This window comes from Mangifera indica, chromosome 14, assembly GCF_011075055.1.
Source record: "Mangifera indica cultivar Alphonso chromosome 14, CATAS_Mindica_2.1, whole genome shotgun sequence".
Taxonomy (NCBI): domain Eukaryota; kingdom Viridiplantae; phylum Streptophyta; class Magnoliopsida; order Sapindales; family Anacardiaceae; genus Mangifera; species Mangifera indica.
In genome coordinates this window covers 3,447,680-3,475,318 of record NC_058150.1, presented here as the reverse complement: position 1 = coordinate 3,475,318, position 27,639 = coordinate 3,447,680, and the positions used below count along the sequence as shown (strand labels likewise).

Sequence of the window (27,639 nt, the reverse complement as noted above, 5' to 3'; positions counted from 1 at the left end):
CAAACCCAATATTTTTCACGTTGATTTTAAACAAAACTGTGTCACTCTTTGTCAGGGCAGCGCAGGATCCAGCTGTCTACCCATGTCTCTTTGGAAATCTGATGTGCATTTAGTCAATTTTTTTACTCTCTAGGTTAAGCCGAAACCGTGTGGAATATGGTTGGAAGTGACAATGAAATACTCTCATACGATATTTGAAAATTTGACTCTTAAATTTACTTAATTTATTTGTTGTGGGATTAATACAAAGTTTTAATTAATTAATGTGATTGGTTTAATTTTAAACAAATAATTTAATTCGGATAGAATGATATCATTATATATTGGGTATATATATATACCAAACATGGATGCCTCTATCCAATAGTGAGAGTGTGAGAGTGATGTGACTGTGCGAATATATAGAAGTGACCAGAATGATTTACAGCTGTGATTGACTGAAAATGGAGTGTTTGAGAGCGTTCTTTGGGGGGTTTCTTCTCCTATGGCTATGGGGTTTGACTGCCAGTGCCGATACTTTACCACCATGTGAATTCCCTGCAATTTATAACTTCGGTGACTCTAATTCAGATACTGGAGGCATATCAGCTGCGTTTGAGCCGATTCGAGCTCCTTATGGAGAAGGGTTCTTCCATAAACCAGCTGGGAGAGATTCTGACGGCCGTCTCATCATAGACTTTATAGGTAGCTACTGCTTGTTAGATCTTCGGTTCAGTGTCATATGTATGTGTGTTTATGGCAAATAGAGAGAGATTTTAATTGAAATCCCATTTCATTTATGCAGCTGAGCGTCTGAAATTGCCATACTTGAGTGCATATTTGAATTCACTCGGACCAGATTTTCGACATGGTGCCAACTTTGCCACCGGAGGATCAACCATTAGACGGCAGAATGAGACCATTTTTCAGTATGGAATTAGCCCTTTTTCTCTTGATATGCAGATTGTGCAATTTACCCAATTCAAAGCACGCACTAAAGATCTTTACGATGAAGGTTCATTTCTGACTTATTCATAATGTGAAATTATGCCCATTAGGCCCTTTTTCATTGCTTGATAATAATTCATGTTTGTGATTTGTGAATGTGATGCTCAGCCAAGTCAGAAACAGATAGAAATAAACTTCCAAGATCTGGGGATTTTGCAAAGGCTCTTTACACATTTGATATAGGACAGAATGACCTTTCTGTCGGCTTTCGAACGATGAATTCCGATCAACTTCTAGCAGCAATGCCAGACATCATTTCTCAGTTAGCTTCAGCTGTAACTGTAAGTTGCAATATTTTATAGCAATTGCCTAGCATTAACAAATTTTTGACCTGATGAAAGTTGTTTAATGAGCTATAAAACATTCACTTTCAGAATATCTATCAACAAGGAGGGAGGACATTTTGGATTCACAACACAGGGCCTATTGGTTGCTTGCCTGTGAATCTGTTCTACATCAAAAACCCACCAGCGGGCTATCTTGATCAGTATGGCTGCGTCAAGACTCAGAATGACATGGCTATAGAGTTCAACAAACAACTTAAAGAAAGAGTGGTCAAGCTAAGATCAGAGCTCCCTGAAGCTGCAATAATATATGTGGATGTTTATGCGGCAAAGTATGACTTGATCAGCAAGGTCAAAGATTTAGGTAATTATTGTCATTTTGATATATCATGATGACCACGGTCACATTTAAGTCAAAATTTTGATTATTATCTTGTATAAGAATAAGAAATCCATTGCAACTGAAAGAATTCTGATGTGGGTTATTATGCAGGATATGCTGATGCATTGAAGGTCTGCTGTGGGTACCATGAGAACTATGACCATGTGTGGTGTGGAAACAGGGCAAACATCAACAACACTGAAGTGTATGGAGCCTCCTGTAAAGACCCTTCAAAGTATGTCAGCTGGGATGGTGTACACTATACTCAGGCTGCAAATCAATGGGTTGCTAATCATACTCACTATGGCGGGTTGACAGATCCACCAGTTCCGCTTGTGCAAGCATGTCACCGGCAGTGAGAGTCTGCCATCATAGTTATACTTGTTATTCAGGGAAACTGAATTCAAGAGTTAGTTGTACAAGAGATCGCCGAACTGGTTCATCTCTGGAAAGATGTGAAAGTTCAGTTTGTAAGCAAAATCAATTTTAAGGTTGATAAATTGTATTGTATGACCTTGACAGTTTCAGTATCTTGGAATAAACCTGAAAACCTTATCCCCTTTACCTGTTTTCCGACTCAAGGCATTTGCAAATGGCTGGCCTAAGCATCCGAATGAGCTGCCACTACTTTATGTAAGTTTTGTAATGATCATGCAGCGTGCCACAATGCTGTTGTCTTTTTAACTCTTACATTGCAAAGACGTTTGAATTAATAAAAGCTGAAAATGCTCAGAGTCAGTAGGTTTGTCAATTAGGTCAAGCAAACATGATGTTAGATTGTTGGATCTAAACAAATTTAGTTTCAGATCAGACAATAATTAAGACTTTAGGCAGACTTGGACAAAAAAAATTATTCATTAGATTATCGGACTCAAGTTTGAAGAGAGATGGTAAGCCCAAGACTCGATAAAGTCTGAAAATTCATTGTAAACAAGAATATATTTGTAAATTGTAAAGGTGTTTTTGAAAGGTTTTTTGAGTTTAATGAATAGGTCATATAACAGAATAACATAAAAGATTTGGATTACAAATCCTCCTACTACATTACCTAGCAAAAATTTTAGTGTAAAGGTTATATAGTATATTGAATAACACAAGCTATAAATTTATACACAATTATAGACAATAATAATCAGTGGCGATCTTCTGGCCAAGCGACCACCCTGTGGAATGGAACTGTCCTCTGAGGCAAGGCTCCATCTTCCTCCTCGTCATCAAATTCCAGCAAATAACTGCCAGATCAATACATGATCAGGTACATGACACCATGACAAAAACAAGATTATAGAAACATTAGCCAAAACTCGGCATGGTTCTATCTATAGATGATCCAGAATCCCTTGATGAATCAGTTGGCAAGCAAATCTGTAATCTGTATATTAAATGCTTTGTTTATAACCATTAACCCAAAATGTAGAACGGAAAAAAGAAAAAATGACAGAAATCAATTAATTATTTTGTTTCCATCTTGTATTAGAACACTGTACTTCCGCAGATCTTCAAAATAAAGAATGAAATGCAAGGATTTCACTCACTCATTGCTCTTTCTCTGTGTATATACACACAATGGTTGATGGCACGCCACAGCAAATCACAGAACAATATTAGTCAGTTCCAGCTCAGAAAATAAAAAATATTTATAAAAATTGTAGTATAAATATAGTAGAATAACATCTGGATGCAAAGTGTGATGATTTGATTTAAGTATCTGTATATCAAAGAGGATGAACAGAATGGTCACCTTAAGTGGTGTATTTTCAACAGTTGCCTTGTAGAGGGCAGTTGTTCCCGGATAAACAGCTAAAACATGTCTCCCTGGTGCAAATTCCAGAACGCTAGAAGGATCATTTCTCTTCGGGAAAGGTATTATGCATGACATTGGCAACTTGTACTTTCTGAACTTAGCAATGACATAAATGAACATCACTGAACTTGATTATTTCTGATACAAGATCAAGACTCGAGTGAAGAACCAAATATTGACTTCTAAATTACTAGTTGAGACAACTTCATCATCACCTGGCTCCTCATCCAGTACTTCAAATCTATGCACATAATGAACATTTTTAGAGCTGTAATCCGGAGAAAGCTAAAACGTCGAGTATGGTCTGTTGTGAATGAAACAAAACTTACTCTCTTGTTTCTCTATGAAAATGCATTACTTTTACAACAAACCATTTGTCCTTGTCACCATCTGTCATCCTGGCTGACACCTGAGCAAACACAAGAAAGATATCCTCAAGTTGGAAGAGTGGAATGGAATTAAACTTTTATCATTAAGGAACAAATTTCAGAAAAAAGTTTGTCAGATCTGATAACTAGTCTCATTTTCAATATAAAACAGATCATGAACATCTGACTGCCATTCATTGCTTTCTCCATAGTCTTCCAATCAACTAATCACTTATGTAAACAATTACAATGCGAAGAATAAATCCCTTGTTTGTACTTAATTTCAAGTTTATCCCTGCTTGAGCTGCCCAAATACGCAAATTGATGTATAAGCAAATCAAAATCAGATATCACTTGGCAACACCTATCTATTAGTAGAGTACCCTGTCTTCACCTCTCTTGTTTGTTCTTAATCACCAGGAAGTATCCACAAAGAAGATCCCAGCTTCAAAGTCTTTTGTCTTTTATGATCAATAACCTATATCTCCTAAGTCCACATCTTTTAATCTCAAAACTAGAGTACCCTATCTAAATTTAGAACCAGCTAGAAACTTACTCAGCCTAAATAAATAGCTTCAAACCAGAAAACAAAGTCGCTCAGCACACTTCAAATTTCAATTTACTCTAAACCAAATTCAACAAAGCGAGCTCAAACCAAAAAAAAAAAAAAAAAAGATTCAACACGGCCATTACTAATTTAACATCAAACAAGCCCTCAAATTTCAACCTAATTCCCATCAAACACCAGCTTTTCGTAATCTCTCACAATTACAGACAACACATTAAAACAAAATAAAAAAACGAAATGGGATAAACTTGGTAGTCTTACTGGCTTGAAACTTCTTGTGCATTTTGTTGATTACAATGAGAACCTCCTCCTGTTCCTTCCTCAACCGATCTACATCCCTCGACTTCTCCAAGATATCCCCAACGTCCGGCGACAACATCGCTACAAAAAAGTAAAAAACTAGGTCGTTTTAACTTCTCTTTAACTCAAATCTAAGCTGATTGCAGTTTGATCATTACCGACATTCAGTGGAATCGAAAAAAAAATCTTGCTTTGGTTTCAGGTCCAGGTGAGTGACCGATCCATAGAATTTCAAAAATGTTAAAACATTTAATTTTATTCTTAAAAAATGGACATTTTCATAAAAGCGATGGATAAATAGATAACAGAAGTTTGATTGGATGATGAGGAAGGTCGTGTCTTTTTAACTCCGGTCGATCTACTAAATTATAACTTTTTAATTTTGAATTATTTTTTAAAATAAAATTTTAATATTTTTTAACAAAAACCGATCAATGTATCTTATAGCACGATTCGCTTATTCTGAATCAAGCCGATATCGACCGGGCCAAAAATATTGGGCCGAGCCGTCCAATAAAATTATGGTTGTTCTTAGAGTCTCATAGAAAGAGGCTTCACAATCAGAAGAAAAATTAAAACTTGAAAATGCATGATGACGGAGAAATTTATAAACCAACTGCACAGCACGAGCTCTTTTTTTAAGCTTTAAATTCATTTCAATTCAATTTTTTCATTTGTTATTTTATTTCAAAAATTTTGGGTTTCTCACGCTCCCTCCACCCCATGGACATGGACCCAGCATCAGAAGAGTGGGAGCTCTGCAACGACGATGGCTTCATTTACAAGCGAAAGAAGCGGCGGCTCGACGAACCATCGTCCTCTCGACCCACAGATCCTGAAGAAGAAGAAAGGCAACGAAAAGAACGCAAGAGAAAAGCGTTGTTGAAGCTCAAAAAACATTACCAGAAAGAGATCAATATGTGGGAACTTTTGTCCACTACTTTGTATGCAATGCAAGAGAAGACGCAAGATAAACGACTCCAGAACTTGGAGGAAATGCCCTCGTTTCTGGATTCGGCTTCGAACCTCGTTGAGGAGACTGAAACGGGTTGTGGGTCACTAGTTGATAAGCTTATTTTGCTGGTAATTGGGTCAAATTCTGATTTCTACTTAAATGTGATGAATGTGAGAGTTGGGGCTAGTTAAGATTTGTTATTTGGGAGTAAAATTTCAAGTTTTTTGTTTCTTTTGGTATTTAATTTTGTTGGTTACTGAGCATAATTTTTAGGGTTAGGGTTTTCAGTTCTTACTGAAGAATTGAATTGTTTTTTAATGGTTGTTGTTTGAGCTTTTACTATCATTATTTAATGGAATTTCTTGAAACAAAAGTACCCTAGCCTTAACTGGATTGAATTCTAGAAAAAAATTATTTCAACTCTTTAAAATATTTGTAGCAGCTAAAAATGCTGAAAGGAATCCAAAAGATTTAGTTTTAGGAATTCAAAGTTATCTAAAAGTACTTGTTTCTGAAGAATTCAGTTGACTGTTGTTTGAGCTCCTGCTACATTTAAATTCTGCAAGTCTTGAATTGCAGGTAGAAGCCCAAGAAGCGATAATTCATGATGTTTCGAATTTGTGCGATGTGGCAGAAGCAATGTGCAACGCGCAAGAGGAACAGTTAAAGCAATCCTTCCTCGATCTTCCTGTCTGGTCTTCACCACAGGAGCTCATGGCTTCACTGTGTGATGCGTAGGTTAATTTGGAGTGCTTTAGTATTTGGAGGCAGGTTTTTCACTGTAATGAATAAGCTAATGATAGTATAAATCTTGTAATTTTTTTTCCTTTTAGGATTATCTGTGATTTTGCAGGTGTTGTATTGTATCTGAATATTGAAGGAGAGACAGTGAGGGTGAGAAAATTGTTAGCAGGAGCCTGAATGAATATGTACATATTTGTTGGTTTCTTATGTTCTGATTAGTTGCTTACGAAATAGCAAATTTTTTTGTTCATTATTGCGAATATTTTGAAGGGTAATTTCAGAGGACAGATTGAAGTTTGAAAGATATTTTATTCCGGGGGAGTAGAGTAAATTCATATTTTCCAGTGGCAATCACTTGTTGCGAAAACCAGATGTGCATTTTCTCAGAGGACTCAGCGATCACAAAGCTGCCCTTAGTAGATGAGGGCAAGTTATAAAGATGGTAATGGACTGAATAGGGATTAAATGTCTTATTTCTCGTCTCCGTCTTTGTAGAAAAAACCTTTCCTTATCTTCCATATAGAGATGACGGGGAGCCCTCGTCCCCTCATGAGGACAAATTATCCCCCCTTTCTCTCCTTACCCTCACAGAAAAAATTCTTTATACTTTTCCCTATCCATCACTGTGTAAAAGAGAGGATGAAGTAGAGATATATTTATTTTCATCTTTATTATGAAGATTTTATCTGTCTTCGTTCTTATCTTTATCCGAAAATCCCTTTCCTGTTTGGAGAGGAACTTTATTGACAATAGACATCACATAATAAACAAATAAACATTTTAACTCTTTTAAAGCCCTAAACTCTCACATTTGTATACTAATTTGAAAAGGTACTTTTATCAACATCAGTTAGGTAAGAAGGAACGATTTTAACCGGTTGAATTGAAAATCCAGCTTTGTGACATGCATCCTCCAGAAGCTTCACTTGTGAAGGACCATCAGGGCAGAATGCAATTACAGCTCCTCCACTGCCTGTAAATTTTGAAGCAGCACCCACTCGCCGTGCAACCTCCACCATTTCTATGTTTAAACTACCCAATGCTGCATCTCCAAACATGCTCCTGCATAAAATACACAAACCAAGCTTCACTGTAAATAATACTAAAATACAGCTAAGTTGATTGACTGCAACATATGCTCATGAAAGCAGCATTTTCTATCCTCAAAACTAAATTTGAAGTTACCAAGTGCAACTTAATACAATTGTTATGATAAAAGTGGAAGAGCTTCAGTAGAGTGGATCACTGGAACTTGGCTTTCTTGCTTGTTAATAAAGCTCTGTTAGTTGTTCAACATATGTGATCTAAGCCTATCAAGTGCAAAGATATCTTACCTTCGAAGGTCAAAATTGTGGTTCATGAGCTCAGCAAGTTTTGAATAGTTCTTTTCAAGTATTACTGTCTGTCCTTCCTGTGCAATACTTGCAACTTCCTTCATTGATGATATAATAAATTCATCACCATCAAGCCACCTTTGACGGACAGTACTGTGTACCTACAATTGAGATTAGCATGAATTAATTCTAAAACAGGCATCAACCAACAAAGATAATAAGGGGAAGCTACAGTGAAGTGCTAACCTTCCCAGAATCACTTGGATTCTCAGCATAGATGAGATGGAGAGGTGGAAGAAGATCAGTATCCATTTGTGTATAGATGCCATGCCCCAAGCTATCCATGTGTTCCTTACTAAAATCCTACAGATGAAAGTTATTGTAAATAACTACATTTATGAGCATTTGAACATATATGCATTAACATCACATACCATATAAACAAGGCCACCGTAGACTTGCGCCACTCGATCTTGAAGACCAGCAACAATACCAAGTTCCTTCTCAGCACTAAGGATAAGATTTGGCCTTATTTCCACTTTGACCAAATGTCTGACTTTGTAAAAGTCAAGCAGGCAGCTTAGGGCTGCACATACAATGGCACTGGAACCCGAAAGTCCTGTCTGAAATGTCAAAATTATAACTTGACCCATACGTTCCCACTGAAAACCATTGTATATGAAACTGAAAAGTGAAAAACAAGTACGATAACACACACATGAAACGGACAGTGTTTTAAAACCTGAGCCAGACTGGGACCCAATTGTCAGTCCAGTCACTGTTGAATCCGACAAATTACGTCAGATCACAATTCAACAATCCAGTCAAATCGTCATGCTAACGAGAACATAACAACCCTCTTATTTTACAAAATTTTACAATTGTTGATAGTCAAATCCTAGCAATTGCAAGGAATATGCAGCAAACCATCAGACCACAATTCTGTTAAGTTATATATTGTTCTAATTTTTATTTAATCTATTTTAACTTAATTGGATACAAAAAGGAAAATAGTAGTCATGAGATTTGAACTTGAGTTTGTTTTTATGGTGTAAAATTTGTCATCAGAGCAAATTCGTTTTCTATTAGATTAATTTAGTTTAATACATATATAAAATTTTAATTATGTTGTTGATGTCATGCTAACATCATCGGTACAACCGACTGGTAAAGACCCAAATCGGCTCTTTAATTGGATTAACATCTAATCTGAGTCTAAAAACATTAGAAATAGGATATTTCCTTGGCACTTCTCTGAGTAAATCAAAAAGCTAAACAAAAATTACTCAAGTTACAACCACAAACAAAACTATAGAAAATGAATCACATCAATTAAGAGATAGTGGTAAAGTCATCATTTGCCAAGGTTATCATCATCATCATTGCACATAAAGTTAATATTAAAAATGAACTACAACATAGAGACTTATTTGCTTTGCATCTGAAAATATTTCTCAATAAAACAATATTTTATGATCAGATATTATTTTGTATCCCTTGTTACCAAAATGAAGAGTTGAGTCCATATTGCATATAATTAGGCCATAAAATTAGTTCATAAGAAATTAAACCAAACCATTATGTACCTGTCGAGGGATATTTGTATCATAAGATAGAGTGAAATTCCCATCATGAAGATAAATATTGTTGTCCTTGCAATAGCCATGGAAAACTTTACAGATAGCCATAAGCAATCGCACTCCTCCATAATAACCTTCATTTTGCAACCTATTCACCTGAAGTACATCAATCAACCACAACATAATTATATCGTCACAATGTCTCATTGTCAGCAAAAATTCACAAATTATAATAAATGTAATATTTGTTATATAGAATACAAAGCAAATATTGAAGTTGCAGCATAAAGCACTTGAAGAAATTGTGTATCTAACCTCCCATTTAAACTTTTTTATAAATTAATATAACATTTCTACCTACTTTTAATACAATGTACTTCATTTCCGAGGAGCTACAATTGATTTCTTCGGCTTAGCTATACAACAAAGTTATCATACGAGCAATTCGTAAATATATCACATTAATTAAATTTCAATTTGCAACTTGACAAGCAATGCTTCCTCCCGTAACGAATTCCGCAGTATAGTGATGGATAAAGCAGAAGAAAGACATGAAAAACGACAGTAATCTAATTCGGATCCAAAAAAGGAAAGAGTAAAACAGAAAGCAAACCAGGTGATGAAGAGATTGAAACTGGACGAGATCATGAACCGGATGAGGCTTGATAACGAGATGATCGGAGGGCTGTAATTTGACAGTGGCCCAGAAGTTACCAAGACTGAAAGAGATGGTACGGCCGTAGTACACATCACTGGGATTACCTAATAATCCAACTCTCGCATGCGCTTTATGCTCGATCATCTCATCCATTCCTCCTCCTCCTTGTGATAATTTTGAATCTGAAATATTAGAGACGTGGCTGGGTGACTAACTGACTAATAAAATTTTATAGCTCAGCAAATAATAGAGATGAGCCCCACCAATCATCTACTTTATCTTTATCCGGCGGAGATTTGAATCTATATAATTATTGCAAATGCACCGGACATATCGGATTCTAAGACGACGTGTCGGTTGTATTAGATTGTAACGTTTATTAAAAAATAAAATAAAAAATCTGTTAAAATTTTAAAATTTTTTATATAAATCCTACCCCATTATAATTTTCTTTAAAAAATTATATTAATTTATATTAATATTATATATCATATAATAAAATATATATTATATTATTTAATATATTTATTATATTATATTAATTTAATAATTTTTATAATATCTATTATTTTTCATTTATAATGTATGTGAGATATTAATAATTACAATAAAAATATTATTTTGTAAAATTAATTCTATTCCCACTTAAGGTGTCAAAACCGTTAGACTAAGGCGTGTCTATTAAAAAAAGGGTTTGTAATAGAATATGACCTGTGAGTTGGTTCAGCAAGACCGTTAAAAATATTTAAAAATTAAAATAATAAAAAATTAATTAAATATTAAAAAATTTATAATTTAATAGATCGTTCATAAAAACAAACGGATCAACTTGCAGACTCACGAGGGCATGGCCCTGAGTTTTTGCCAGACTAACCTGGCACAAATGCCCGCCATGTGGTGGGCCTCGGCACAGTCTGGCACGTGAGGCCGATGACTGCACTGGGATTGGTCCAGGGCCCACTACCACGAGTTACTGAGATCTCTCAGTTAAGCAATATTTAAACAATAAAGAACTGCAAATGAGAAAAATCAAAAAAAATTTTTACTGTTACAGTAAGAAAACAGGATGAACAGCAGGTCTAAACGAATGATATTAAACCGTTAGTTATCTTTGACTGTACAATTCACTCAGAAATGTACAACTGTACAAGGTGAGTCAAAGCAACCAACCATACCTGGAGTGGAGATGGGTGAAAGAAGATAGTTCACAATTTATAACTGAGAGAGTGTTATCAGTCTTCTTCTTCTCCGTCCTCGTCTTCAGGAAGCCCCATTTCATCTCCAATTCCTTCAAGCAGTTTGTCCACATCCTCCCCCAACTCCAACAATCTTGCACTCAGCTTTTCCACCTTACTCTGCTCTTGCCCAAGGCACACTAGCAAATCGTTCAGTTCTGCCTCACTCTCCTTCTGGGCTTCTTCCCTAGCTTCTGCCTTTATTGCCTCAACATCAGGAGAGACTGAGCTTCCTCCCCTCTTTAAAGCTTTCACCTCCTTTTCCAGATGGAAGTTGGCCTCTTCGAGACTATTATAAGCATCAGACAGACTCTTTAAATCAGATTCCATCTTTGCTGCTAAATTCTGATACATGGTCGCCTCAGATTCTATCTTGGCTTTCTCGGTCTTCAGATTCTCTAAACGTTGAGATGTTTCTTGAAGATCTCGCCGGAGCGCCTCTGTTTGGACTCTCTCTGAGGCACCACTAGCCCTTTGTTCAAGTTGGGAAGAATCACTCACACCTGCCTTAGTCAGGTCCTCAGCCAGACTTGCGTTCCGACCAAGGAGTTTCTAGCAAATGAAAGAAACAGAACACTTAAATCCACATCAAGATGTACAATACTTTGTGTGACCGATCACCGTTGTAAATACACAAAACACAGTCTAAAAAATCTAAGAATTATGACCAAATAAAATTAAAGAATTTGAAGAGTCCTAAAAGAATCTAGATCGGACAGGAATAAGTCATTTGATCTGCTCTAGAAAATGCTGATTTTTTTTCTCAGCCAATAAAATCTTTCTAAAGGTTTCTTAGGGTCCAATAAAACATCTCTCAAGAACAAAAAGGCATTTCTAGCTCAAATGACCTGTAAAAATTACAATACCTGTATCTCAGAGCACTGCTTCTCCACAAATGCTTTCAGTCTTATGATATAGTCCTTGTCATTCTCTCCGCTTTTCTGTTCCAGTTCTGCAGGCACCACTGCAACCTCACTCTTGGGACGACTATAAACATCTATTATTTTTTCTCTGATATCTGCCTCCAGACTCTTGATAAAATTAACAAAATTTATATCAAACACTGATGAGAGAAGTGGATGGTCTTCATTCTTTTTATCAGGCAAATTATTCTCATCAACATCTTCAATCTCCACCATACTAGCAGCAGATGATCTTGTCAGTGGTTTATCGGGTTGGGCTGTATTCACAGAAGTAAAAAGGAAGCTTTTCTGCATCTCATCAAACTTCAGAAAATATGATGTAAGCCCAACTTTCTGGCTTATAGAATCAACAATGGAAAAAGCATCCCTCGCACTGTCACTAGACCTGTTATAAATAACACACTCTCCCAAGAGAACAGCTGCCAGCCCCCTTGTGCACACAGTTGAAGATGAATTTGCCACCAGCTCAAGCAGATATGTTAGGTGAGGGCGAGAATCTAAGAAGCAACTTACTGCTTTTGGGCAATCTGCTAGCCAGTTGACCAGCAATTTCAATATAATCAGTTGAATAAACGGGGCAGTACCTGACTTCCCATCTTTATTTTTCATGGAAGAGGCAAGAGCCAAGTATTTAACCATACGGTGCATCAGTGGCTCTGCAGCTCCCAAAGTTGGGGTGGGTGCATCAAGTTCAATTTGTAGAACCTGCAAATTCTCCCCTCAAATAAGATAATAGTAAAAAGAGAAGGGTAGAAAGAAGGGAACTGAAATAGAATGTACAGTTCACTGACTAGCTATCTAATAAGAACAAATGATTTATGTTCCAATTTTCTTGACAATCACAATTAGAAATCCCAACTTTGTATCCCAAGGAACATGGCTCATGATGTGTTGGTACCACATTATATTGATGTGGTAAAAGATTTACTCCCATATTATTAATATAATGCTGACATGTCATAGTCACATCAGTTGGCTCCCAACTTTGTATATGCAACATCACTGATAACAAAAAGAACTGTTATAGCATACCCTTTCCTTGCATTGTATATTGTCCTTCAGTATGTGAGAAAGAACACTAGCAGCCCTGCAACAAGCCTGAAATTCACAATATTAGCGGGATTGTTCTCACACAGTAAGCATCAAGACAAATATGTTCTGTTCTATATTCCCAGATCAATGTCTAGCAATCACTGCACATTCTATGCTTGATCAAAAACATTTGCACATTAATGTTCTTGTCCAGAAGTGATAAAAATTACTCAAAGAATTGCGTTACCTCAAGATCGCCATCGCTTTCACCCAATGTAAGACCTCGTAGCAACATGCTGCCATGTAAGTAAATTCTCATAAGCTGAGTCAAAGTAAGACTTCTAACCAAAACCAAAATGAATATAAATATGTGTGTGTCTATATAATTCAAAGTAGACATTTAACTTTTACACATCATGGAAGTTACAGAACACTAGCATATGAAAAAAAAAAGACAATAATGAAATTAAAAAACGAAAAAGAAAGAAGAAGAAGCAATGAACACATCTTGAATGAGCAAACCTTCCAAATGACAAGTGCACATCCTCCTCATAAGGAGCATGACTAATTGACTGTGGTTGAGGAATTAATGTGGATGCTAACATTAGTTGGCCATCAAGATTTTTCTGAGAAAACAACAAGAGAGATTGAAGTAAGACAATATAGAAAGACAGGTGTACTTCAGTGCAAGAGTCTAACTGTACATATGGATTAAAAAATATCACAAGAGTCAAAAACATAAAAACAGTGAAAAGTACAATACAAATAGACAGTAGCAACCTCACAAAAGCTCTTAAAAACATGGTCAGCAGCAAAAAACTCTTGCACACTTGAAGTCTGTAAAATGATTCGAAGAATTGAATTCAGAGCAGGTTCCACTTGTTGCTCCTCACCAAGAACTTTGCTTGCAAGGGCATCAAGATTCTTGGGATGTGCAATCACCAAATCACCAATGCACGTTAATGCCTGACACAGCGAATAATATTTACAAGTGAATAAAGCCGATAACAGCAAATTCAAGTAACTATTGCAAAATGATAGTAATGGGCCAGGACGAAGAAACAAGAAATCTATACAACTGTGAGGATATGTATAATCCATTACGAACAATCTTGAAAAATTATACAACACCATTTGACCCATTCACTAAAATGCACGGTTTAATAACATTATATCAGTTTAAAAAATTATAAGTAAGATGGAAGATCTCAACACATTTTTCATAAGTCAAGGATAAAATGCCTTGATATTCTTAAAATGAGATTTCTATCATTCATTTGTGAATACATTCTTAACTTTTTCAAATTTCCACGCCTGCTTACATTAAAGTAAGGAGAAAGATCAAAATATATGTGCCTAATCAGTTGTATTCTTTTGAATTAAACTATGCTAATAACCAGTAAAAGAGAAAGGAACAAGTATTGAAAAACTGACTCATAGAGGGGGAAGAAAACAGAGATGAAGAGGACAGAGGCAAAACGATAAAAGCTATCTTACCATACACCGCACAGCTACAGGAGCCCATTGGCTCTCAACACCCAACATTAGAAGATGATCCAACACTTTTCTCTATAAAAATTAACCAACAATTAAAAAAATCAAATATTGTCATGTTAGCAGCCAATTAAGGCCTCAATTTGAGCATAAATAATTCATAACAAACCTGAACTAGAACTGTTTTATTGGTCAGCTTATTAGAATCTTTCCCAGGATCAGTCTCCAAACCTCCCATCATCAGCAAATTGATGGTTTCTAAGGCACTGAGTAGATTAATTGTCTACTGGCATGGTAATTGTTCCAAGGAAAACAAGAAATCTCTGGTAAGATTTGTGATAACAAATCCAAAAGTCTGCAGCATCTAAAAGTAGCAGCAACCACATTGACTACAAATATATGAGTATCTAACCTTTTGTTGGGTAAACCTGTATGCACTTCCTCGTAGTTTCAAAATTGATAATAAGGGATCAAAGCCCATGGTCTCCCTCAGCAGTATCTAAAACACATACACAACAATATTAGGAGGGAGAGATGTAAGGCCTGGACACCAGAGGCTACTCACCTGATTAGATGCACTGCTACGAAGAAGATTGTTCAATAACTCAAGACAATCCTGAGAAGTGATATTATATTATTATAAGTAATATCACATTAATAGAGCAGGTAATTTAATATGATTAAAAGAAAGACTAGTTATGAATTACCTGCACAACAACACCACCATCTGAGCCTCCCTCTTCCTTAATAATACTAAAAATTTTCTCGAATGCGCCTTCAAAGACCACTATTTTTTGAATCTCCTATAAGCATAGAACATTGTGAGATAGAGAGAAATTGTGTGCATAAAGCTCATCAGGATCATATCTAAAATTTCTCAATATACATAGTTGAAGAAAAACCCTTTTCTCAGAGAGATGCAAAGAAAAGCACACCTCAGCTTCACGGGTCAAGTAAGTGAGTAGTAGTAAGGCCTCATTTCGTATCACCTATAAAGTAAACCACAACCACAATCAAAAACTAGAAAAGCATTGGCACAGTAACAATAAACATTATGAAACAATTAACACTTTTTCAAACTTTCCGTCAGTTCATGCAGCAAAAATTCCATAGATTTGCAAGAACTGAATATTTACTTGTAAAGGCAAAATACTACCAAACAAAAATAGACATATTTAAAAGGGAAATTTGAATAAAAATTTATTGAATGATTAAATCATCAAAAGTAGATGCATTACAAAAGATAAAAGATTTTTACCTCGCGATCCATAAGCATATCCATCAGCCGAGTTATACCACGAGGAATGGTCAAAACAGCTTCCTGTAACCTAAAGAGGAACTCAACAAGAGTCTCTCCAGCACAGCTAGAATAAATCCAAAAATTTAGGTACAGAAGAAGATTATTTGCAACTTAAATCATACCTATTAGGAGAATTTGTGAGAAGTGCTGTCAAAATTTGAAGAGTGTAATATCTTACATAAAAATCTTCCTCTGACTGCAAAAGCACCAAAAAGAAGAAAAGAAAGCAAATCAGCCAGTAAAGACATAAATAATGAATCTCTAAAATGTCAAATGTTTCAAATCTACATAGAAAGACGACTCACCAACAAGCTTAAAAGAAGAGAAATACTTTCTGCTTCTCGGGAGAGTAAATCATTATTCATTAAAGCTGGTTGAACTTCATTATTTGGCACTTTTACATGATCAAGAGGAGTCAAAGCACTAACAAGTGTTTCTAGGGCACCTCGAACCTGCACAAAAGAAATGGACATATAGGAAACCAGTTACCATATTTTCATCATATAAAATAGTAAGAAACCAGTTCAGCAGATGAAAATCAACAGTGATAGCTGAAATAGGGGAAAAATTCCATATTTTTCACTTGAAAGCCACTTCAGGCTTGTAATCCCATTCTGGCCTCCATTTTCTTATAAAGAAAGCTTTCAACTGAAACTTTTTTAAATTTAAAAGGGACGGGAGTCAAGGAAAAAAAGAGAGAGAATATACAGAGGACAAAATATCCAATACCATTTCAACATCATCCCGATCTTCCTTTAAGACACCCATAATTACAGGAAAGCCTGCAACAACGTAGTGTGTTATAACCAACAATAACAAACAGAAACCATGCATATAATTCTACTGAGCCTTGAATGAAACACTTACCCATGGCCCCAAATGCTAGCTGGGCAGCTCTACTTTCTGCTACAATTGCCTGAAGCTCAGTCATTGCAGACCTTCTGTCCTCTGCCAGGACACCACTGCTTATACGGCCCAGCAAGCGCTCAATGTAGCTGTTGACATCACACAGTTCATTTGGAGCACATATAATATCAAAATTTAAACAGAAAAAGAGGAGACGAAAACAAAAGCTTCTCCAGTGAAGAACAATAGAGTGGGAGTTCTTCCCATTCCTGTAGGCTAAAAACGGAAGTTCTTCATAACTACGATAGCATTATGCACCCAAACTTCTCTAATTTCAAACTAGCCAGATTTTCCTAAACCATGTTTGAGATGCATCATGATATTGCCTGGTGTTCAAGAAATTGTAATAAACATAACACTACTATTTTACCTATCTTCATTCGAAGCAGAATTATCGTTGCCAAAAACGAGCCCGACAACCCCCTGCACACGAACAAGCTAATTAATGAAAAAAATAATATACAAATTTAACAAAAGATCCAAATTCCATTAATCGATAATGAAAAGAATTAAAAAAATAAAAGGAAAAAAGAAATCAAACCTTATAACCTGAAACTAAATCCATCTTCTTCGTCACAACACCTGGATAAAAGAATTGAACTGTGGAAAATAAATTAGAAAATTATAAATTAAACCCTCAAAAATAGAAAAATGTTAACGAAATGGAAAGAATTTGATACCGTAAGGATTGAAATTGGATCAAGTGAAATTTGAACGGAGGTATTTGACCCGAAACAGTGATTGATGAGGACAAAGAAGAGTTTACACCAGTTACGTTGCAGTCAGTGGCAAGAAACCTTTAAGTCCGTACATTTGAAGGAACTGCCATGGACCATTGTGGGCTTCTTAATTTAGACTAATCAAAATTGGACCTTGATGGTTCAATGGAGTGCACAAAGTTGGGCCAGGCCCACAATTTTCACTATTTATAAACTAAATTTCAACTCCACGAGGCAAAATCCTAGAGAGCAATGTTATATGCACGCTTTTGAGTATATAAATAATATAATATCATTTTATTGAGTATTATTTTATCATTAATTCAAAATTATTCAATCACATAATGATATGTTATTTATGTTATCAATTATATATTAAAAAATATGTACACATAATTTTTTTAAATCTAAAAACCTAACATATACTAATGGATTAAAATGCTTCCATTGTTTTAAAACTAAGACACTATACACATTAAATGCCCAAAGGACTATTTCCCATCCAAAATATTTTCTTATCTCAAGTTCTCACTCTTTAAATTTAAAAATTTTATTTACCTATTTATGAGTGATTAAAGTTAGCAAAACTCTAACCCTTTAAATTTTTTTTTCTCCTCTAAATCTTAAAAACTAATAATTTTATCTATAAGTCAAGTTTTAAAAAATAATATTTCTCCTCTAGGGGTTTGGTTTTCAAAATTCGATGTCATCTTTGACACTTTTCCAACAACACCTCATTTCTCTTCCTTTGGAAATCGCTTCCTCACCATTTTCCCCTCTGGTCAACGAAGTTGAGTTATTTTCAATGTCAATCAATCTCATCCAAACTTTCAAAAAAAAAAAGTTTGGCCGTCGAAGAGAGAGAATGTATCAAAAGATATTCATTGCTGATAATGGCATTGGATTTGGCATCGGGGCCAATAACTTATGTTTTTTTATACTTGTAGACCATAATCTTAATTTGAGATCTAATTGAGTCAAATCAACTTAATCTAGATTTGTCAATAATTTTATCAACTCCAATGACTTTCTATTTTCTTTGACAATTTTGTATTTTTTACAAAAAGAATTTCTTTATTTCTAACAATTATTCTTTTTCTTTGACAATTCTTTTAACAAATTAATTGTCAATTAAGCAAATCAAACTAAATATTGAACTAGTTATTTTAGGTTTGAAATAAGCTTGAGTTAACTTTTATTGAAGTTTAACTTAACTCAAATCCACCATGAACTCATATCAAACAAATAAGTTCAAACTCAAACAAAAAATTGAGCTAATTTTCTTAAATGAGTCAAATTTGAAATTATTTCTAATATTTTTTAAAATAAAAATATTTTTAATTTGATTTTAAATTCTAGCTTTACAAAACCAAATCAAGCTCGAGATAAAAGAGTTTCAACTTAATTATCTCGAACTAACCCTTGTTTAGGTGAATTCATCCCTACCTTTCCTCTCTACCAGATAAGGATCATGTGCATATGGCCAACCAAGTCTTCGGGAGTAAATTGATAAATATAAGGCGAATTCCAATATTAGTAATAAGCCAATCGCGGCATCAAAAAGCGGTATTAGTAGTATAGCAGTAGCCAGCCAGCGCCTCAAGAAGGAAGCGAGGACCACAAAACAATCACAATTGAGAAAACCAACTCAAGTGAAAATAATCATTCCCGCATATAGCGCCTAATGTCTAAGCAGAAGAATCTTTGTTTTCTGGAAGTTATTCTTGAATTGGAATTTAAAATAAATTTCATCAAGTCATCAGATGAAAATTTTTTTTAGGTTATTTAAAATAAATTGGAATTGGAATTTAAATTTTATATAAAACTTTTTTTTTTAGGTTATTTAAACTATTTGCGGGGTTTATCATATTATATATATTTAAAAAAAAAAAAAAATAGCAATCCTATTTTTGCGAGGGAAACCGGGGGGGAGGGGGGGGGGGGGGGTGTGGAGCGGACCATGATAATGTAATAATTGATCATTTAATGCAATAATTTAAAGAAAATAAACTGTACCAGATAGCTACATGATCGCTTTTAGGATGTAACTCCAAATTCTTTGCTTTGATTTCGAAAAATAATTTCAAATTAATAAAAATCAGACACCCAAAAAAATACTTGCAAAAAAATTAACTCAAGATTTAAAAAACACATATTTTTATTACAGTAAAATTACGTATATAAATAAAATAATAATATATTATTATATAATTAAATAATTTTAAATTAAAAATAAAAACTCATTAAATCATATAATAATATATTATTATTTATATTTTATTATTTATTTATATAATATTACTATACCCTGTAGTTTTATTGTTAACCTGTGGTTGAACATAATAAAAATATAAAAATATTATATATATTTATTTTAAATATATAAATTGATAAAATATTATTTTATTTTTAATTTAAAATTATCTAATTATATTATTATATATATTAAATATATATTTATTTATATATTTAAAATAAACACACGTAATTTTGTTAAAAAAATTTAAATGACGGGAAAACCCATCGCTATCAATCCTCGGTTCCACCTAGGAGAGAAACAGAAAATGCTTTAAGAAGATTGTCTCTTTCAAGTGAGGCCTAAAACCGAAGACCATCTATTTTTCCACAATTGAAACTTCCAGGAAGTTGCCTGGTCGCGCGTTGCTACTCTGTCGTTTTGGAACTTTTTTCATGAAAAATATAATCCGAAAATTAATTACCCAGAGTCACCTACTCTTGCTTTTTTGTTAAGGCCAAAGTACTTATTTTCCAATGTATGTTATTTTTTCAAGTTTTTATTTTTTTTAATTTTAAAAATTTTATTTATTCATATATAAATAGTTAAATTTATTAGTTTTAAAGGTAAAATTATTATTTTATATTTAATATTAAAAATAAATTTAAAATTTATTTTATTTTTTTCCTTTAAACTATAAAAATTAACCATTTCCCTCTAATCCAAGTTTTCAAAAATAGTATTTTTTTTTTAAGGTTTTCAATTTTCAGATTCATTTTTTTCAAGGACGAAAAGACCTTTTTAATGATCTTCAGACAATGTCTCTTATTCTCTAATAAGTTTTCCTTTTGATCTGTATAGTATCGTCATTTTTAGATAACGAAAACAACTCATCTTCATCTCTGACGAGACATCTAACAAGGAGGAAGACAAGGTCTTCGTTAAAGATGAAAATTTATCGTCAATAAAGTATCTTCGTCGTCAATGAAGACTTTTCGTCAACTCATCTTCATTTTCTGGCGATGACAACGCCAGAAAGAGAATTCATCAAAGAAAAAAAGACATTATTTGGAGATTGTCGGAGAAGTCTTTTTATTGTCAAAAAAATTAAATTTAAAAAATTAAAAATCTTAGGGAGAAAATACTATTTTTAAAAACTTAGGTTAAAAAAAATTATTAATTTTTAGTATTTAGAGAAAAAATAATATAACTAATAAATTTAATTAATTTTATCTATATATAAAAAATAAATAAAATTTTTAAAATTAAAGGATAAAACTTACAAAAAATATCACACTTTTTAAGTGGGAATAGGCCCTTTGGACTTTTCGTTAAATAATTTCAACACGCACGTCAAGAAGAAAACGATTAGGTGAGTGACAAATCAACTTGGGTTAATTATGGAGATATAATTGAATTGGAAAATGTAGTCAACCTAATTATGAAACATAATTGAATTAAAGCTGATAAGTTCTCACGTTGTTATGTGCAAAATCAATTAACAGTCGGTTGCAATGTAATTAATTAATTAGTTAATTAATCAATAATCTCATTGTTAAACAGCTAGTTAAATTGTTATTAAATATCCATTACAATTCACACCCAGTGCACGTGACCACACTTTCACTGCATCTTACGTGACAAGCCAAAAGGCCTGTCCCCACCCAAGGAATAATAAACTCTTGAAGTTCTTAACTTTCAATTTTCAAAAACTTAAATATTTATCTATAAATTAATTTTTATTAAAAATTATAATTATAATTAAGGTTAAAATTGTTATTTACTAAAAAAATTAAAAAATTAAAGTTTTCTCATATAATTTGAAAATCCAACAATTTACTCTTATCCAAAATTTGAAAAATAGCAAATCTCCTCCTAAAGTTTTTATCCCTTCTCTTCAATGACTCATCTTTCCTTGTCATTGACTAGCCTCTCCTCCTTCTTTTCCCTCAGCTCACCGTTGTTTCCTCACATCCCTTTTGTTGATAGAGATCAGATAAAAACAAAACGTTTTTATTGAAGACGAAAACACTCTAGCAAAAATGATTTTGTTTTCATTAGAGAAAATTGCCTTTGTCAAAGGGAATAATTTAATCAATAGAGAGAAATAAGTCAAGAGAGAGAGCAAACGTAGCAAACTTTGCTATCTCCAGTAACAGTTTTAAAACCCTAAAAAAAAATGTTAATTTTTCAAACTTTAAGTTGGAAAATTGTGAGATTTTTAAATTTAAAGAGGAAAATGTGATAAAACTTTAATTTTTAAAATTTTTTAGTAAACGATAATTTTACCCCTAATCCTAACTAAGATTTTAAACAAAATTTAGTTTATAAATAAGTATTTAAGTTTTTTAAAGTTAAAGGATGAGACTTTAAAATTTCACTATATTTTGGATAAAAAAGAACAAGTCTTTTGGCCTATTAAATTCTTTTATTTTTTAAATTAATTCTTGTATATTTCTTCTTCTTCGTATTGAACCCAAGAAAAAGAAGAATTTGAACATTTTCCAAATTGAATGGGAGGAGAATATTGGAAGTGAAAAACAAGAGAAAATAGCAATTTCCCACCAAATGGTTGGTTTAACATTTTTTCATCTTTAATAAATAATATTTTATCATATAAAATCAGTTTTTATTAATATAAAAGTAAAATAATAATTTTAATATCTATTAAATAAAAAAATAACTATTTTAAAAATAAGATCCAAACATTTAAAAATAAAAATTTAATCTTTAAAAAAGTTTAAAAACTTTTAAATCAATTTACACTATTCGCTATGTTTGCCAATAGTTTAAAAAAGTTTAAACCCCTATATATTTTGAAATTACTATTATGGATTCAATAGTTTATTATATGATATTATATTCCTAGTTTGTTACATTATGTTCAATTTATTATGAGTATAATTATTATTTTTAAAAGTATTAAATGACGTATTAAAAATTTCAAATTTTTAAATACATTCTCAATTTTTTTTTTAAATTTTCAAAAGACTCATGAAAAATTATTAACACCCAGATGTTTTTAAAAATTATAATTTATCCCAAAAATTATAAAAACTACTAAAGTCCTAATTTTTTGAGAGAAAGAAGGGAATTAAAGTAAAAGAAAAATAAAATAATGGAGTTATTATACAAATTAATTAGTTAAAGGATTTATTTTAAATTTTTATTAGTTTGAGATTATAATATAATTTTAAAAAATAAATATTAAAAATAAAATAATAATTTTTATTTCATACAAGTTTATCGTTGACTAAAAGAGTATTGTTTTTGCCAAGAATGATTAAAATAAAGCAATTGGACTCGCAAAGTTGAATAAAGAAACGAGGATTTTTAACATTACATGTGGAGTTTGGGAAGGAATGTATGGTCGACACGTGGCATGACATGGCATCACGGCATCGATTTGGAATTGGCTTTTTTATTTGGATAGCTATAGATAATTCCTATTTTTCTGACCAATTTCAAAACCTCTAAAGTAAAAGCAATTTTTTCTTTTTTACTAATAATACAAACATTTTTCACTTTTATTTATTTATATTTCCACGTCAGATATTTTCATCCTAAAATAACAATAAAATATGATATTTATTTGTTAAAATCCCATTTACCGACGTACAAAACCAAAGAAATGACCAGGTCAAACTCCGCGAGGGACAAAATTCATCGTAGTTTGACAAAAATAGCACTAAATTATCTTCTTCAATGGCCAACATTTTAAGCCCATTATCGTAATCTCACAATTTTAACGGACGCCAGTTAAACCAAACAAAACGGCTCCTTGTAATATGTCGACTAATCAACGACAGGTCACCACTGAGCCCCTTAAAGTCTTCTAAAACACACGTTGCAGCATCAGCAGCCGTCAGATCAAATAACTATTTTTTAAAAGATAATGGAGAAATATTATTTGTGAGTGATATTTTTATTTATTTATCTATAAATATAGTGTGTGTGGGAGTTTAGTTTTCTAAATTTCGGGAAAAGGAGTTATGTGGTGAAAGAGCGAAATGCCAAAGCAACAAAACGGCTATTATTAGAGTTTCAAAGAGCGATTGTGGGGGAGAGAAAGAGAGAGTGGTGGGCATTTAAGATCGTTGTATGTTCGTTGAAGTTTTTTTCTCTTTGTCGGATTTTCTCTGAGAAAGTTTAGTCTTGTTTGGGGGATTTCTGATCTCGGGGGGCTTAAACGATCTCTGTGGTTTTTGCAGAGATTGATTGATCGGCGCAGATTAAGGAGTTTAATTTTAGTGTTGTAGTGTGATTGAAATTGGGGAAATTTTAATCATGACTGATGAGTACTATAATTCCAAGAAATCTGATGATATATGTGAAGACGTTTGTGGACAGGTGCATGCCTTTTTACTTTCATTTTAAAATTTTTTGTTATTCCGTGGTGTTATTTTTTGAATTTGTGTTTTGTTCTTGAGCTTCAGTTTGCAGTTTTTTTCGTACTTTTAAATTATTGGAAAATGTGTTTTTCTTTTTTTTGTTGCTTTATTATAACTTTTTGCTTTTTTTTTTTTTTTTCTGGGTGTGGAAATTTGATTGTTTTCATGACAATCGAAGCCTGTTCGGTTGGGCTTCTAACTTATTCTTTGTTTTTCTGTTTTGTGGTTTTGGTTTATGCTTCATCAAAATTTGAAACTAATATTTTTTGGGGTTTTGTTGCTGGTTTTGTTAATCTATGGTTGGTACATTGAAACCACCTGAATTCATGTTTTCCTTTTATATGGATAATGACTTAGAAATTTATATGGAAGTTAATGGCTTAGACAAATTTTTTACTTAAGTTTTGTAGTGTTGAATTTTTTGTTGTGAGTAATTTTTTTGCAGAAATTGATATATGTTTTGCTCTTACTTTAAATTGTCTTTTCGGTTAATGCTTTATTGGTTTTACTTTTTTGTTGTTGATATTGATCTATACTATGCATAGATGGTTTCATGTTTCCATTTTTTAAGGCTTTGAACTTACAGTAATCAAATATCTTAGAAAGGTCTGGTTTTTGATATGCAGCAGACGTCTCGTGGAGGATTGACCATGTCAAGGCTTCGGTGTATGTTTCGAGCATTTGATATGAAGACCTATCTTTTTGTGTTTGTTTTTATCCCATTATTTTTTTTTGGTGTCTATTTACACGGGCAGAAAATCAGCTATTTCCTAAGACCAATATGGGAATCTCCGCCAAAGCCCTTCAATGTGATCCCTCATTATTATAACGAAAATGTGACACAAGAGACTCTTTGCAAGCTTCATGGGTGGGGAATTCGTGAATCCCCAAGAAGAGTCTTTGATGCAGTGTTGTTCAGTAATGAAGCTGATATTCTTACAATTCGATGGAAGGAACTGTATCCTTACATTACTCAGTTTGTGCTTCTTGAGTCAAATTCAACATTCACTGGCTTACCCAAGCCATTGCTTTTTTCTAGCAATCGGCACAGATTTGATTTTGTGGAGCCTCGGCTGACTTATGGGGTGATTGGGGGAAGGTTTAAGAAAGGTGAAAACCCGTTTGTTGAAGAGGCATATCAAAGAGTTGCACTGGACCAGCTTCTTAGAATAGCCGGGATAGAAGATGATGACTTATTGATAATGTCTGATGTCGATGAGATTCCTAGTGCCCACACAATTAATCTGCTGAGATGGTGTGATAACATTCCACCTATCCTCCATCTGCAGCTGAGGAACTACTTGTACTCCTTTGAGTATTTTGTAGACAGCAAGAGCTGGAGAGCTTCAGTTCACAGATATCGTTTGGGCAAGACTAGGTATGCACACTTCCGTCAAACTGATCTCCTCTTGTCAGATTCAGGATGGCATTGTAGCTTCTGCTTCCGCCATATCAATGATTTCATATTCAAGATGAAAGCTTACAGCCACAATGACCGAATAAGGTTTTCTCATTACTTGAATCCCAAAAGGATTCAAGATGTCATATGCAACGGAGCTGACCTATATGACATGCTTCCTGAAGAACATACTTTTAAGGAGATTATCGGGAAGCTGGGTCCTGTGCCTCGTACATATTCAGCGGTTAATCTTCCTGCATATTTGTTGAACAATGCCGAGGAGTACAAATATCTCTTGCCTGGCAACTGCAAAAGAGAAGGTGGCTAATTTTTATCTGGAGGTGTGATTACACTGTACAAAGTTTAGAAATTGTGCTTTTGCACAATAATGGCCTCTATTGCTCATTGTGACTACAGTGAGGTTTCGATACATGCATACCATATATCAGATGAAATCTAGGTCATTACTCTATAAATTTACCTTGTTTCAGAGGTATATCCAATTTTCCCCCTGGAGAGCTTTTTTTGAGCAGAATAGGATGAAGACTTTGGCAAGCATATCGCATGTTGTCAGTAAGGCCTAATCCCTGAATTGCTGAAGTAGAATGACATTTCCCGCCTTTTTTTAGGTTGGGAATTTTGCTTTCTCAAACTAAGTTTTATGGTATATTCTTCTTAAAAATGTATTGCCTTATTTAACTCCTAGATATGTAAATGTAATTTCTTCTGGATCCTTTTTAATTGTTATGCGGATTTTTTCTTTCTCCATACCATCTTCTTATTTTTTCTGCGCATTTGTACTTATTCCTCCTCAATATTAAGAAGGATTTTTTTTTTAAACTGAATTTTTGCGACTTGTGGATTTGTGTTGAAACTGACTCAGTCGAGACTCCTGGGAGTCCTACCTCTTGTTGATGGATAAGATATTTTACTTTTCTGTGATCAAGAATGGTGGACATTTACTGATTCATGTCTTTCTATTGAAGAAGGTCAATTTCTGCAACCTTTTTGTGGAATACTTGATCAGATTTCCTTGCCCCACTATGCACTCAAAATATTAAAGAATCTTCAACACGGCGCTAATTCCCCTACTAACCCCTGATTTGTCAACTTAAACATATTTTTTTTTTCCAAACTTCATTTTAACTATTCTTTGTTGTTGTGTTGTCTGGTACTGCTCCTCCTGGGGAAGTTAAGAAATTTCCTAAAGGCATTGGTTGACACGTGCTGTTTGGACTTTCTCTGCTCTTAATTATGAGCTCTGTCTGCTAATGAATTTCAACACATTAAAAATGCACATAATGAATCTAAGTATAATTAACCCCTAAGCATAGTATTTATTGAGTGATTTGGCATTGCAATTCCAGAATCTACAGAAGTGCCCAGAACTAGCCAATAAAAACCCCTTTCATTCTGGTGAAGCAATTCACAGTATTCCTTTTTCAATTTCAATTGCAGCATAAATTAGGTGGGAAAACCTCACTTGATGCATTCATGCACCTAATAATAAAACAAATATGCATTTATGATAATCTTATAAAATCAATTCTTAACAAGACACTCCTCCACATGATGACTTCCTGAATAAAACCCTAATTTTATTTCACCACTAGAGCCCAAAACGGTTGTTCAACTCACAGCATTGTTTTATTATCATCATCTTCATAACCCCCCTACAAATTCATGCCAACAACTTGTCTATCAGACTTTCTTAAAGGGAATTATCATCATACTTATCCAACTGTCAAAACCCATCTTCCAATAATATTATCAGATGGATACAATACAATAATATGTACCAATTAGTAAACTTTAGAAGGGTGAATTTGGTGTAGCAATCGAAAGACTTGGCATTATTTGACCCAGCCTTTGAAACCCCATTTTGGACTCAACAACTTGACTCTTTAAATGGCGACATTGGTGAAGAATTCCCAGCTAAAAAGCAAGTTATTAATGGCTCATTATTTAACTTATAAGTGGGGGTAAGAGTCAATTAATCAGTCATCGTCAAATTTATTGTATGTTGCCTGGCTTTCTACA

General features: G+C 33.6%; 5 protein-coding genes and 1 long non-coding RNA gene across 11 annotated transcripts; 3 read left to right on the top strand and 3 right to left on the bottom strand.

Moving 5' to 3' along the window:
* The first annotated feature begins 349 nt into the window (after window positions 1-349).
* Window positions 350-2,217, top strand: LOC123196064 (GDSL esterase/lipase At5g14450-like). Its single transcript, XM_044609949.1, has 5 exons — window positions 350-684; window positions 785-994; window positions 1,096-1,268; window positions 1,362-1,635; window positions 1,765-2,217. Exons 1-5 carry the CDS (start codon window positions 444-446, stop codon window positions 2,010-2,012), a joined length of 1,146 nt encoding a protein of 381 aa, XP_044465884.1. The 5' UTR covers window positions 350-443; the 3' UTR covers window positions 2,013-2,217.
* Window positions 2,218-2,594: 377 nt separating this feature from the next.
* Window positions 2,595-5,073, bottom strand: LOC123196073. Of its 2 annotated transcripts, XR_006497587.1 has the most exons (6): window positions 4,852-5,073; window positions 4,655-4,774; window positions 3,787-3,866; window positions 3,395-3,698; window positions 3,189-3,202; window positions 2,595-2,885 (listed from the first exon to the last, which is right to left on the bottom strand). It is a non-coding gene; the product is annotated as an uncharacterized LOC123196073 (long non-coding RNA). The 2 variants fall into 2 exon arrangements; XR_006497588.1 differs by lacking the exon at window positions 3,189-3,202.
* Window positions 5,074-5,258: 185 nt separating this feature from the next.
* LOC123196070 lies at window positions 5,259-6,599 on the top strand. Its single transcript, XM_044609954.1, has 2 exons — window positions 5,259-5,776; window positions 6,228-6,599. Exons 1-2 carry the CDS (start codon window positions 5,417-5,419, stop codon window positions 6,384-6,386), a joined length of 519 nt encoding a protein of 172 aa, XP_044465889.1. The 5' UTR covers window positions 5,259-5,416; the 3' UTR covers window positions 6,387-6,599.
* Window positions 6,600-7,032: 433 nt separating this feature from the next.
* Window positions 7,033-10,134, bottom strand: LOC123196065 (glucuronokinase 1-like). Its single transcript, XM_044609950.1, has 6 exons — window positions 9,920-10,134; window positions 9,313-9,462; window positions 8,161-8,349; window positions 7,973-8,089; window positions 7,727-7,887; window positions 7,033-7,454 (listed from the first exon to the last, which is right to left on the bottom strand). Exons 1-6 carry the CDS (start codon window positions 10,115-10,117, stop codon window positions 7,211-7,213), a joined length of 1,059 nt encoding a protein of 352 aa, XP_044465885.1. The 5' UTR covers window positions 10,118-10,134; the 3' UTR covers window positions 7,033-7,210.
* Window positions 10,135-10,984: 850 nt separating this feature from the next.
* LOC123196058 (golgin candidate 6) lies at window positions 10,985-17,663 on the bottom strand. Of its 4 annotated transcripts, none has more exons than XM_044609942.1 (20): window positions 17,535-17,663; window positions 17,396-17,436; window positions 17,225-17,277; window positions 16,816-16,943; window positions 16,678-16,730; window positions 16,254-16,400; window positions 16,071-16,144; window positions 15,907-15,976; window positions 15,584-15,637; window positions 15,356-15,451; window positions 15,214-15,264; window positions 15,061-15,147; window positions 14,818-14,931; window positions 14,652-14,723; window positions 13,935-14,120; window positions 13,677-13,780; window positions 13,402-13,450; window positions 13,155-13,220; window positions 12,066-12,827; window positions 10,985-11,751 (listed from the first exon to the last, which is right to left on the bottom strand). In XM_044609942.1, the coding sequence occupies exons 2-20, from the start codon at window positions 17,417-17,419 to the stop codon at window positions 11,197-11,199; spliced, it is 2,745 nt and encodes a 914-aa protein (XP_044465877.1). In that variant the 5' UTR covers window positions 17,420-17,436; window positions 17,535-17,663; the 3' UTR covers window positions 10,985-11,196. The 4 variants fall into 4 exon arrangements, with proteins under 4 accessions (XP_044465877.1, XP_044465876.1, XP_044465878.1 ...); XM_044609941.1 differs by having other exon boundaries at window positions 17,396-17,454; window positions 17,535-17,662; XM_044609943.1 differs by lacking the exons at window positions 17,396-17,436; window positions 17,535-17,663 and having other exon boundaries at window positions 15,907-16,012; window positions 16,127-16,144; window positions 17,225-17,243.
* A 6,113-nt stretch (window positions 17,664-23,776) lies between these two features.
* LOC123195436 lies at window positions 23,777-26,367 on the top strand. Of its 2 annotated transcripts, none has more exons than XM_044609121.1 (2): window positions 23,777-24,159; window positions 24,830-26,367. In XM_044609121.1, exons 1-2 carry the CDS (start codon window positions 24,097-24,099, stop codon window positions 25,925-25,927), a joined length of 1,161 nt encoding a protein of 386 aa, XP_044465056.1. In that variant the 5' UTR covers window positions 23,777-24,096; the 3' UTR covers window positions 25,928-26,367. The 2 variants fall into 2 exon arrangements, with proteins under 2 accessions (XP_044465056.1, XP_044465055.1); XM_044609120.1 differs by having other exon boundaries at window positions 24,827-26,367.
* Window positions 26,368-27,639: the final 1,272 nt, after the last annotated feature.

Excerpts from the sequence above, each read along its gene's own strand:
- LOC123195436 (XM_044609120.1), top strand. The coding sequence starts at position 24,097 with ATGACTGATGAGTACTATAATTCCAAGAAATCTGATGATATATGTGAA. Across the intron at positions 24,160-24,826 it reads GTGAAGACGTTTGTGGACAG|CAGACGTCTCGTGGAGGATT; the intron begins GTGCATGCCTTT and ends TTTGATATGCAG.
- LOC123196064 (XM_044609949.1), top strand. The coding sequence starts at position 444 with ATGGAGTGTTTGAGAGCGTTCTTTGGGGGGTTTCTTCTCCTATGGCTA. Across the intron at positions 995-1,095 it reads TAAAGATCTTTACGATGAAG|CCAAGTCAGAAACAGATAGA; the intron begins GTTCATTTCTGA and ends TGTGATGCTCAG. Across the intron at positions 1,636-1,764 it reads CAGCAAGGTCAAAGATTTAG|GATATGCTGATGCATTGAAG; the intron begins GTAATTATTGTC and ends GTTATTATGCAG.
- LOC123196065 (XM_044609950.1), bottom strand. The coding sequence starts at position 10,117 with ATGGATGAGATGATCGAGCATAAAGCGCATGCGAGAGTTGGATTATTA. Across the intron at positions 8,090-8,160 it reads ACGGTGGCCTTGTTTATATG|GATTTTAGTAAGGAACACAT; the intron begins GTATGTGATGTT and ends TTTCATCTGTAG. Across the intron at positions 7,888-7,972 it reads ATCCAAGTGATTCTGGGAAG|GTACACAGTACTGTCCGTCA; the intron begins GTTAGCACTTCA and ends TCTCAATTGTAG.
- LOC123196058 (XM_044609942.1), bottom strand. The coding sequence starts at position 17,419 with ATGGATTTAGTTTCAGGTTATAAG. Across the intron at positions 15,638-15,906 it reads ATATGCTTATGGATCGCGAG|GTGATACGAAATGAGGCCTT; the intron begins GTAAAAATCTTT and ends TTTACTTTATAG. Across the intron at positions 14,121-14,651 it reads CTGTAGCTGTGCGGTGTATG|GCATTAACGTGCATTGGTGA; the intron begins GTAAGATAGCTT and ends TCGCTGTGTCAG.
- LOC123196070 (XM_044609954.1), top strand. The coding sequence starts at position 5,417 with ATGGACATGGACCCAGCATCAGAAGAGTGGGAGCTCTGCAACGACGAT. Across the intron at positions 5,777-6,227 it reads TTGATAAGCTTATTTTGCTG|GTAGAAGCCCAAGAAGCGAT; the intron begins GTAATTGGGTCA and ends CTTGAATTGCAG.